The 13,047-nt window shown below is 40.8% G+C and overlaps 1 protein-coding gene across 2 annotated transcripts in view; it reads left to right on the top strand.

Moving 5' to 3' along the window:
* Positions 1-13,047, top strand: part of reln (reelin) — a 399,693-nt gene that overhangs the window by 89,724 nt on the left and 296,922 nt on the right. For both annotated transcript variants that reach the window (XM_068059265.1, XM_068059264.1), the window contains exon 3: positions 1,313-1,448. In XM_068059265.1, coding sequence (XP_067915366.1) covers positions 1,313-1,448 — 136 coding nt within the window. The remainder of the gene's footprint in view (positions 1-1,312; positions 1,449-13,047) is intronic.

The raw sequence follows: 13,047 nt of genomic DNA, 5'->3' as shown, positions 1-13,047 counted from the left end.
TTGTTTGCACTTGAACTGTGACAGACAAAGAGACATATATAAATACAAGGTGATGTCATTTAACATTGTACCCGGTACTTCAGAGAATTTAGACATTTTCGTATCGGTATTGAAAGTTTTTGTGTTGCTGTTTCTCTCTGCTTCTATTTCTTTCTCTTCTGTTTCTTCCACGTAACTTCTGTTTTGCTTCTTTCTCTATCTTTTGCTTTTCTTTTGGATGAAAAGTGGTTTGTGATGTGGCATGATGTGATGCAGAATGCTGTGGGCTGCAATTGGCATGGGGTTGAGGAAAAGATATGTAAATGTGTGTGTGTGAGAGTGATAGCGAGAGAGTGTGAGAGAGAAATAACTTCTGATTACACACCTGTTGTAGTTTTTGTTTTCATTTGTATATATCTAGAAACACTATCTGATTCAGTATCCCAAATTACGCTGCATATATTAGCCACAGTGACACTTAAGCATATGGGTGACATACTGTAGAAATCAGTAAGCTTATTTAAAAATGTGTTACTTAAGACACTTTGCTGGAACATGAAGCCTCACACTGCACTTCATTCACAAACAACAATGACACTAAAGCATATGGTGACGTGTTGCTGCACACGGAAGCATATTTTGGCTGCATCGAGACAACAGATCCCAAGCTAGAGCTTTTCTGTAAGAGATTGGTATCCGAGGCAAGCAGATTGAAATGTTGAAGTGAGGTGCCGTATGAGGCATGCAACAAGTATCAGTAAAATAGTGACATTTTTGGTCTGTTTTTCTTTGTCAGCGGAGAACTGTCATTGCTGAGCAGTGGAATGTCTTTACCAGTTTTACGACACAATTATGGTATCAAGCACTCCCAGATCAGGTGTAGCCCAGGCCAAATGCAGCACACAGTAGCCTCTGCTCCACCATGACCTCAAAAGAATATCCTGTCCAGAACTTGGGACAATTTTTACAAATCCTGCTTAATGGCCTCCCCGATCAACTTTGCCAAACTAAACACTAAATTAAGAGGTTAGTACAATGATACAAAAATCACCTGTCATCATTACTGGACTTGCTGTAACCAGTCAGAAAGCTCCCTATTATTCATAAGTCTCACACTTACCTGAAATGAAGACAACATTTTGTAGAGGGACATATATGATGTTGTGGTCTCATGGTACCTGGTTATTGTTGACTGAAGTTGATCTTTACATAGTGTTAAACCAGTGGAAAATCTGTTCTGAAGAGCTATCAAGCAAACACGCAAAAGACCATTAATGTAAATGAGCCATGTTATTCACTTACAGTATCTGATGCCCTTCTTTTGTTGTTGCAGGGTTCATGTCTGATCAACCTTTTGGATCCCAGTTCATGTGCAGTGTTGTAGCATCTCACGTCAGCCACCTTCCACAGACAAATCTCAGCTTTGTCTGGATCGCTCCACCTGCAGGAACAGGCTGCGTGAATTTTATGTGAGTAAACACATGCTGTAAAGAGAGGCAGTGAATCCAGTCGGCTGCTCCATATACTGAATTCAATATAAGACTCTTGCTCTATTTTAAACTCTATTACCAGCACAAATTTATTTAGTTGCCTTTCATAGCTTTATGTTCTGTTTATGTAAAAAAAATTGTAAAAAAAAACTAACACCAATTGGCTGTTGAATTCAAAACTCATAAGACAAAATTTTGGCATCTAAATTTAACATTTTTGTGCATATTCTCTGAGCCTAAAACAGGCACAATGAAAACCAATTTAGCAGGGAGCGCCCTGTGCCCAATCTGCATGGGTGTTCAGTTCACTACTAAATTCCTCAGGGCCTTTATTTATATGGCCTTGGTGGCCCACCCTCATTCCCTCCCCTCTTGATTAACACTCCGTCACCATCATCCCCCCGCCCACCCACCACCCCCACACTTGACTTATCTCTTGGCCCCGGTGCAGAGCAAAATTGGCAAGGCCCCAGCAATCAAGCTGTATCAGGGCACCTGAGTGGTGCCTGCAACTCAGCTGATTTATTCTGATGAGATGCGGGAATGAGTTTAGTTCAGTTTCAGGTTTCACTTACTTTGGCACACTACAGATTTAACTCTCCATGATCACTGGAAAGGAGCAGGGGGCACATTTAAAGTGGAGCAGATCTATTTTCTGCTATGTTTTTTTTTTATTTCCAAAATATACTTTATTCATAAAAATCTGTAAAAATTACATTGCCAAACAGTTTCCAAACAGCACCAAAAAATACAAACATTGCAAAAGAGATCAGTTTCTTTCAATAATGTCATGAGTTTCTTCCCAACCCTTCCGTTTCACAATTGTCATGTCAATTACAGTTTTACATTTACAGCAATTGAGAATATTAACGATACAGTTCGAGGGGCTTCCCATGGTTCCAGCCCCTCAGTCCAGCTTGGTGGGGGAACCTTACACTGTGGTCTTTCCCCATTGAGCCTTTGCTGCGGCTGCCCCAAGCTTTAGTGCGTCCCTCAGCACGTAGTCCTGGACCTTGGAATGTGCCAGTCTGCAACATTCGGTGGTGGACAACTCTTCTGCTATGTTCCCGTTGGCTTTAGCAGCAAATGAAGGACCACACTGGTATTTTAACCCATTCCTGAGCGGGGTGCCTGCTGTGGCTGCTCCTCCAGGTAATTCCGTTGGCAAGGCAAGGAAGGCAAGTTAATATAAACTTTACTTAATGAGGCCACGAGCAGCAGGAGTTCCCCTTATGGCCCCACAAAAAAGGTCTAGGCTTCTACTGCCCTTTGCTTCCAGAATGAGGCATTTGTAACACTCCCCCATCCCCAGACTTACCTTGTGTCGGCAGTCTTTACCCAGTGTCGAAGGGCAGCCCAGAGGCTGCATGAGGCCTCTAGGCACCAGAAATGATCAAGGAGTTGACTGGTACCATTCAAATAAGGCAGGTAAACTCTGCCGGGCATCTACCTCATATTCTCAGGTGGAATGATAACCGCTCCCACTGGCTTCCTGCTGGTGGGTGATATCAGCCCGATAGTGTTTGCTTCTTTTCTAATGCATTACTTTCCAGGAGATCCAATACTGTGGAACTTTTTGGGACCAGTTTTCCTCATCTATTGCCATTCGTATCTTAAAGATTGTGTTAGATGACACTCAAACTTCATAGATCAGTTCATTTACATCTTTATTCATAGATCCAGCTGCAAATATAGGGGGTACTTTAGTGGTAGGAGAGGAAATTTGAGTGTGTGAAATTTAAAGTGATGGAGACATTTAAAGGAACTGCCAGAACGGCAAGACAAAAGTTCTGAAAGCTTTCGGAAAGATCCATTTCAACCCATTAACCATCTTTGCCAAGGCAAAAAGGCAAAGGATTAAGAAATGTGGCAGACAAAAATGAAGGCAATAGAAGTCCGTTGTGCAGGATTAAAACTGTGGCAGATTGGTTCTGTCATTTGCTCTGCCAGCCCTATGGTGCATTCTAGCAGTAAGTGTCCTTAGCAGATGGCACAGCTCTGAATTTGGTTGTCTACCGCCCCAGACTCTGTGAAAAAAATCTCCATAGCCACTGCCAGGGCAACAATACCTGGAATAAAAGTTGGTGGCATTTTGGCAGATGCAGCCTATCAGGCTTTGCTGGCCTGATATGCCTTCCTCCATGCAGTATCACGTAAAGCATAGCACACTGTGATTGGGCTGCTTCTGAAGAACCATAGTAGTTTAGTCAGATTTTCACATTTGTTTCCGCAATCTATGTTGAGAGTTAGAATCAACTGCAGGCATGAATCATCTGCCAAAGTGAGCTTCAGTCAACTGTCTGCAGATGTTGCTGTGTTGAGTATACCAGTGGATGGGCACAGAGTCTTGCTTGTGCACCTGCCATATTTTCAGGACTTCTTCTTTTCCTCCCGCCCCTCACTTTGGGGGATTCCCATTGATAGTTGTAATGGCATTGCAAAAAAAGATAAACAATTGGAACAAACACCCGTAAGAACCTATGCAGCATGAGCAGAAACATTTAAAATGAGATAGAAATGGCCTCGAAACGACAAAAAGTTTGCTTTTTGTTTGCAGCTCTGTAAATTTACTTACCTGCACTACTCGTTGCCTGGTAACCCTGCCAGTGACAATGAACATTATTTACAATGGAACATGGGAACAGGGTAAAATGTGGCAAGGACATGTAAGGACTCAAAATGGTGCTTCTGCATCACTTGTATTGTAGGAAAGCCCCCCCACCTGCTTGAAGCAGGATCTTTCAGCACCCTTCCCCTGCCTCCAAAAGTTGGAATCCATGTCTTGGGCTGTTTTTCCTCGTGGGGTTGTCCTGGAAAAAGAGGCTAGTGGGGTATTTCAATTAAGAAATTGATTCCCTTATCTCCAACAATGTTCCCTTCCTTCTACAGATTTCAGCCCTTTAAAACTCAAATTGGGCATTACCTCATTTTTACTTCCTGATATACTTCACCTTCTCTTCTAGCCTTTGAACCTTCCTGGTGTCTTGCACTATGAACCTTGGTTCTTCCACTAGATTTCTCAATTTAAAAAGGGCCTACAAGTGAATAACAATTTCTGAAGAAGACAAAATAACAACCAGTAATGTGAGACCAACAAAGGACCACAGAGAGATGAGCATCACAGCATCCAAGAAACCCAGCAAAGCAGCAAAATAATGGACTCCACAACAGGAAAAAAAGGAGGAGCCAAAGCATTGAGGAGTCTGGCACATACCACCTGCTCAGAAGAAAAATCTAAGACCACCTGTAGCTTGGGGAGGACATTCAATACTCGTGGTAGCTTTACCCCTTCAGCTTCCTAGCAGGTGGCGAGCAGGCTACTTGTGTAACAAATGAGAGAAAACAGTAAAGCATGGAAACATAACAATGAAAAGAGCCCCATTATTTATTACAGACATTCCTCATTGTATTATGTGAATAAGTTACAGCATTCTGATCAGACATTTATAGTGCCTTAAATCTTTGCTTGTTGTTTAATGCTCTGCAGGCATCACAAGGAGTCATTTGGACTAAATCCAGGCAAACAATGTTGTACTTAGAGTCTGGTTTGTGGAAGATTAGAACAAAATAGCTATTAGTCTTTTGCATTTATTGCCCATTTTATCGTCCTCGGGACACCTTTCTGTTATATGATAACTGCGCCAATTTAAACACTGCTATAACTACTTACTTGTTTTTCAGTTTTCAATTATGGGAAACCATGAGAATGTAATAATAAACCGACCAACCTATAAAACAGTGTCATACTCTAAAAGCCAATAATACAATACCCATAAAAAGGTAAAGAGGCCCATGCAAAAGTGTAGTATTATGTGTATCCTTTTGACCCTTTTAAGAAGTGAATTTGTTTTCCACAATATCCACATACCTTTCTCTTATATCCCTGTCTTTTGCAGTATGGGATTGCATTTTATTTTTTAGCAGTAATCTGCTGAAGCTTGCTTTCCACAGCCCAGTTCTTCACCAGTGGCAAGAATTGATCTCCAGTTTGTGCTCTCCCACGTGGCAGATGGATGAGTCTATGGGACTCATCCACAACCACTATCAGTCTAACAATTAAAACAGGCAAGTTGAACCATCCTTTATCCCTAGTACCACATGCAGGCCTGCTTCAAGTAGCAGTGTTTTTTAATGTGCTTGAGCTCCCACTGCTGTGGAACCTTCCCCATTTACCCCATTGTGGAGCAGAATCAATAGCACCTGTGGCAACAGACAAACAAGTTCATAGCGTCATACAGCACTGAAACAGGCCCTTCAGCCCACCGAGTCTGTGCCGACCATCAACCACCCATTTTATACCAATCCTACATTAATCCCATTTCCCTCTCACATCCCCACCTTCCCTCAATTTTCCTACCACCTACCTACACTAGGGGCAATTTACAATAGCCAATTTACCTATCAACCGCAAGTCTTTGGCTTGTGGGAGTAAACTGGAGCACCCGGAGGAAACCCACGCAGGTCACACGGAGAACTTGCAAACTCCGCGCAGGCAGTTCCCAGAACCAAACCCAGGTCCCTGGAGCTGTGAGGCTGTGGTGCTAACCAGTGCGCCACTGTGCTGCCCAGATGTACAGCTGTTTAAAGTTTGCAAATGCAACCCCTATTTCTGGAACAAAAACAGAAAATGCTGGAAATACTCAGCAGATCAGGCAGCATCTGTGGAGAGAAAAACTAGTTAATGTTTTTCCATTGCTGCCTGACTTGCTGAGTATTTCCAGCATTTTCTGTTTTTGTTTCAGATTTCCAGTATTTGCTGTATTTTGCTTTTGTATCTATATTTCTGGATATGGCTCTGCTCTGATATTTAGGGAAGATCTATATACGTCAACAAGTGGAAAATCTCACTGGCCTGGTCTGTGCTGGCCATTTCAGCACTCGAAACACTTGGGTCTAGAAAAATGGTGGTCAGTGTTTGTGGCAGCATTGATATTTGCTGACATTGGTGCACTCATCATGTCACCACAGGCCTTATTTACATTGCAGTGTCATCACCAAAGTCAGGGCTGTGATCTAACAGTCATATTATTTATTTTATTTATTTTTTTATTTAGAGATACAGCACTGAAACAGGCCCTTCGGCCCACTGAGTCTGTGCCGACCATCAACCACTCATTTATGCTATTCCAACACTAATTCCATATTCCTACCACATCCCCACCTGTCCCTATATTTTCCTACCACCTACCTATACTAGGGGCAATTTATAATGGCCAATTTACCTATCAACCTGCAAGTCTTTGGCATGTGGGAGAAAACCGGAGCACCCGGAGGAAACCCACGCAGACACAGGGAGAACTTGCAAACTCCACACAGGCAGTACCTAGAATTGAACCCGGGTCGCTGGAGCTGTGAGGCTGCGGTGCTAGCCACTGTAATGTTCTCTTTCAATATCAATTCTTCCAGTATGAAGTAATCATTCTGTTGGGCTGCAGCATAGATCTCTATTTAAAATTAACTGTCCTTTCCTGAAGAGAAATAGTAGTGTAATCTAAAAGCTGTCCAGTAATCAAGTAGCTGGATTTGACAAGCTTCTGTCTTTCAAATGAAAGATGGACTTATCCTAATTTTCCTGGCAATGAGGCTGTAACATACCAGGAATGTTATTGCAATCTTATTCTTAGATTTTAAAACTGTGCTTCCCAATCACTGTAGAAACACCATGGGAGCGTGCTGCAGCAATGACCTTTTCTCCATAATCTCGGGATAGAGGAAAGTGACCTACATGACAATACAACATAGGGACAAGCGGAAAGGGGGACACAAGGAATTGCACAAGATACTACCAATCATGTAGGAAAACATTATTCTGAGAGTCACTTCCTAGGCTATGTAGAAACACCTGCTGGTCAGTCAACCAATATCTGGCATTGATGAGATCCATAGAGATACTCAATGGTTGGACCATTGAGGGGATAGTATGGATTCAGGAGAACTGATGGGGGAGGAGGTGTGAAAAGGAAAAAGTTAGATTTAAAAAGTTGCAGAAAATGTTAAGTTAAAATGATGAAGAATGCAATTTTCAAATAAAATAAATTATATATACTAAGTTACTCTCTCATGACATTACTCACAGAGAAGATGGATGGGCTTATAATAACAGAGATGAAATTAAAAATGATTACATTTTGACCAAAATACTGTTATAGTGAGGAACTCGCTGAATTATAAAATATATGAGCGGTGGGATTGTTTTAAATGTAGTGGTAAATTTTCTAAGCTCAGGTTGGCAGCAAGCTATATTACCCACTGCCATCATGCATTGGAATTGCAAGTATAATGTCCACAATATTGCGTCCATTGACTCCAATAAACAGATGGAAAGTCAAGGTCAGTGCATTGTGATGCCGAGATATTTGCCAGCTGCATACAGGGTACCATTTCACAGCCTGGACTCAGAACATTTAGACAGAGTCTGGGACATTGAGTTCCCCGGGGATCAATGTTGGGACCCTTGCTTTTCCTGATATATATTAATGAACTAGACCTTGGTGTGCAGGGCACAATTTCAAAGTTTGCAGATGATATGAAACTTGAAGCATTGTGTACTGTGAGGAGGATAGTGTAGAACTTCAAAAGGATACAGACAAGTTGGTAGAATGGGCAGACAAGTGGCAGATGAAGTTCAATGCAGAGAAATGTGAAGTGATTCAATTTGGTAGGAAGAACATGGAGATACAATATAGAATAAAGGGTACACTTCTAAAGGGAGTGCAGGAGTAGAGGGACCTAGGTGTACATGTGCATAAGTCATTGAAGATGGCAGGACAGGTTGAGAGAACAGTTAATAAAGTAAAAGCAAAATACTGCGGATGCTGGAAATCTGAAACAAAAACAAGAAATGCTGGATTCACTCAGCAGGTCTGGCAGCATCTGTGGAAAGAGAAGCAGAGTTAACGTTTCGGGTCAGTGACCCTTCTTCGGAACTTAATAAAGTATCCTGGGCTTTGTTGATAGGGGTATAGAGTACAAGAGCAAGGAAGTTATGTTGAACTTGTATAAGACACTAGTTTGGTCTCAGCTGGAGTATTGCATCCAGTTTTGGGTACCACACTTTAGGAAAGATGTGAGGGCCTTGGAGAAAGGGCAGAAAGGATTCATGAGAATGGTTCCAGGGATGAGGAATTTCAATTATGAAGATAGATTGGCAAAGTTAGGACTGTTTTCCTTGGAAAAGAGAAGGCTGAGAGATGATTTGATAGAGGTATTCAAAATCATGAGGGATCTGGACAGAGTTGATAGAGAGAAACTGTTCCCACTTGTGAAAGGACCGAGAACGAGAGGGCACAAGTTTAATGTATTTGGTAAGAGAAGCAAAAGTGACATGAGAAAAAACTTTTTCACACAGCGAGTAGTTAAGGTCTGGAATGTGCTGCCTGAGGTTGAAGTAGAGGCAGGTTCAAATGAAGCATTCAAAAGGGAATTAGACAGTTATATGAGAAGGAAGAATGTGCAGGGAGAAGGCAGGGGAATGGAACTGAGGGAGGTGCTCTTTCAGAGAGCCAGTGCGGACACGATGGGCTGAATGGCCTCCTTCTGCGCTGTAACAATTCTGTGATTGACACCACCACCTGCCACCCTCCCCCCACCCCCAACAAGGGTTTAAAAATGGTGACAAATATCTGCATTTGCCCATTTACAGTAACTGTTCCCAATAGGGAATAATTGAGCAGTACCTTCAGGAGATAGGACAAGTTAGCATTGCAACTATTCTCCACATTCCAAAGTACTCAGGAGCAATGTCGTAACAGATTTGCTGGTGTTGGAAAAATATGAATAAGAAACAAAAAAAATATTGTGGAGGAAAATGGATTCATATTTGTAACAGGACCATTTCTAGAAGGTGACACTACATTGAATTTTTTTTTTACTTATTTAGTTGAAACTGTGCCATCTCCACTGTTTCTGTGAGAACATTTTTTTTCTAAATAATCTCTTTCAGTTGAGAATCTTACCAGTTTAATCTCTCACCGTTATTATTCTGTCTGCATTTTTCATTTTCTTCTTTTGAAATAAAAGTAATTATTCCCTTTTGCCCATTTTTGGCTGATTTCTTTAGTTTCGTCATTTTTTCCCATAGTTTTGTGGAGATTCTAACAGCATTGCAACCATCAGTTATATAATGGGCCCTCTGCATCACACCACTTCGGCAGTTACTCACGGTCTGCTGAAATATACAGATGAACAAACCTCTCCCACCTCAAGTTACCATTTTTCTTAAAAATATATCATGACAGAGGCGCAAGGGGAGAGCCAACTGTGCAACAGCCCCGACAAACAGATTTCTCTGCAGCACCTGTGGAAGAGCCTGTCACTCTAGAATTGGCCTTTATAGCCACTCCAGGCGCTGCTTCACAAACCACTGACCACCTCCAGGCGCGTATCCATTGTCTCTCGAGATAAGGAGGCCCAAAAGAAGATCGTACATTCTCCAGTTCAATCCAAATAAACCAAAAGGAAATGTTGACTAAAAGAGGACAAAAATTTGTAAGATGTTCTTCCCAAAAAACATCTTGTGAGATTTGAGATGTAGCTGCTTTTGTTCACCAGATGGACCTGACCAGAGCACACTATTAATCCACTACATGATGGGTAACAATTGCCACATTTGATTCTGACTAGACAATGATAATAACTTTGAAAGGATTTTCTACAATTTGGCAATGATTAGCAATAGAACTATCAGCTTTAGCATCCCATTCATACTATAAGATTTAGGCCCCCCCGCCCCTTCATTTTGTTTAGTCTATGTGAATTTAATTTGTCATTCTCATGAAAAGAAGTAGGGGAAAAGGTTTAATGTTTAAAAAGTTCATTTTGCACACAGCCTATTAAAACCAAATCGTTGTGAAATGGTCTCAAATTTGAATTGTGTAATTTTACACTGGGGTTTCAGCTTTGCATTGATGCATAATATTGTATGATTGCTATGTGTTAGTGACATTGTAAACCTGGTCAGAAGATTTCCTATGTTGTTATTTTAACAAACATATTTACAATGTTGCTAACACGTGGAGATAAGAAGAAATTTGCTCCTGTTGTTAGAGCAGAGTTCAGGGAGCTTTTCATTTTATCCAGCTGTGATGCGCCTGATTTGGAGAGTAGTAGCTTTAACGCAGTCTGATGAATAATACTCTCTATAGCAGCTCTGGTTCTGTTGGTTATACCCTTTTGGAGGTGGTGTGTAGCAGTTCTGAAATAGTAGAACTTTACACAGATTTTTATTGTAGAAAGGAGCAACTATGGTCTAAGCCTAGGTAAAGGGAACATCTATTCAAATCTATGTACAACCCTTTCAGGAATAGTTCAAACATTTTTTTGGGGAATATTGTCAGTTGTTAAAACTGTTTTATTGTTCCAAAAGATAAAAATGAAATTAAGAAGATAGAAGGGTTTAACTGTGTCCTTTACTATCTCTGTCACTGATGTCTGTTCTCACTTAAACTCTGCAGCAGAGCAGGTGAAAAGTTTTGTGGTGACTGCCAGTGATTACTGGTGCCACCAGTCTCTTCTTTGCAGCTGTGATTGATAATGATTCATGTGCAAAAAAAAATGAAAAGGACAAACTATTAAAATCATTAAAGACACAGCCGGGCAGAACTGCTGTGTTTTCAATTGTTGGAATCGAATGCTCAGTCAATTGGTAAAAAGTCTCAGCAGTGGACCACATGTTGGCTCGCAATCATAAACAGAGCAGAAATGTTTAGAAAAAGATTAATAGGTGCACCCTGTCATATTTTCTCAGGAGGTTATTCACTTGCTGCACTACAGTTTTTCTGCTTCCCTTCCCTGACAATTAAGCAACGTTTAATGGCCTTAATAATGGGCACGTCCTTAATGAAATGACAGTATTATGGCACACGGCATGGTATTGGGCTTCCCCTAGTAGGTCACTATTAACTTTAATTACTCATTACTTTATAAAACCTATTCCTGTCAACAACAGAATAAGCTTTGAACACAACAACTGAAAGCTTCTAGTCACTGTTAATCAGTAATAAATAATAAGACTTGCACTTATATAGTGAGTGCCTTTCATGATGTCCCAAAGCATCAAATTTTACATCAAATTAAGTTTTTTTTAAAAGTGTAAATGTCGAAGTGTAATGTAGGAAACAGCTAATTTTGTGTACAAGCTCCCACTAACAGCAATGTGATGATGACCAGATAATCTATTTTTGTAATGTTAAGAGGTAAATGTTGACCAGAACACCAAGGATAATTCCACTGCTCTTTTTCAAAATAGTGGCATGGGATTTTTTATGTCCACCTCAGAGCGCAGATCAAGCCTCAGTTTAATGTTTCATCTGAAAGACAGCATCTCTGACAGTGCAGCACTCCCTCAGTATTGCACTTGAGTGTCAGCCTACGTTTTTGTGCTCAAGTCTCTGGAGTAGGACTTGACCACAACCTTCTGACTCAGAGGCAAGTGTGCTGTCAACTGAATCACAGCTGACACAGTAAAGAAGTGTTATCTTCATCAAAAAAGGTCTCTTTTTTTATTCTTACAAACACATGATGCAATAATGCAAGTCACATCAAAACACACTATTGTGTCACTTACATTTGACATCATTATGATAAGAATACAAATGTTTCTTCTGGTTCCCATCCCCTCTTAAACAAAATGAGGGTTGCCAAAACTTTCCTGTGAAAATGTTGTCCCTTTAACTTTTTTTTCACTACCAGGAAAAATAGCACAAACCGAGACATGTTGGCTCTTTGCATTCTCTGCTGTTTCTGAACTCAGATCATGTTGCTTGGTATTCACAAATACTAGAGAAAAAGCTTAGTTAATTTTTCCAAGCTATTTTTGCAAAAACATTATAACCCTTGCATTATGTAATGGCTTGTTTCTTCTATCTTTGAAAAAGGGCAAAGAAAGGGGAGTTAGTGAATCTATTTATAATGAGTCTGCTGGGAAAACATGCACATCATCAAATATGACAGAACTAATTGATCTAAAACAGTTAATGATGCTTTATAACCAGCTTGTGACTGCGTTCTTGTTGGAAAATGTCATAAACACAGATCCCACAGATGCTGAGAATGATCTGTACCAGGACCCTTTCCAACATTATGTCGGCCTATGGTCTTGAGCTGGAGCTAATGCGTGTGATAGTCTTTAAATAAAAAAGCTACATAAACTATTTTCACTTGCTAGCAAATTGTTAACACTATTCGGTACTGACATTAACATCATTGTTAACTGCTATCCACAGAACATATGAGAACCCCTCCATTCTCACTTGCTTGCATTTAACTCTTACGTGATAAAGTCTATGGATCACATGTAACACTGGGTATTTAAAGCATTTGATGTGTTTTCTATCGCCACTGCCATGGATTTCTTGCTCAGTTTGATTCCATGGATTCCTTGCTCAGTATAGTTTCATACTTCCATAGACAGTGGTTGCCGTCTAGTACCTTGGTCAATTGGCTGTTGTTCACGTATGACCTTTGACTTATTGGCAAGGTGATTAATCATGTGCGCAGCACAGCCAAGTCCAGCACTATTCTTTCCAAATGTTGATACACGAACATATCCAGCAGGGGTTCCTAGTTAGCAACAGGAGTG

The sequence above is a fragment of the Heterodontus francisci genome, chromosome 27 (assembly GCF_036365525.1).
Source record: "Heterodontus francisci isolate sHetFra1 chromosome 27, sHetFra1.hap1, whole genome shotgun sequence".
Lineage (NCBI taxonomy): Eukaryota > Metazoa > Chordata > Chondrichthyes > Heterodontiformes > Heterodontidae > Heterodontus > Heterodontus francisci.
The sequence above is the reverse complement of the archived record's forward strand: the minus strand, read 5'-3'. Positions and strand labels throughout refer to the sequence as shown.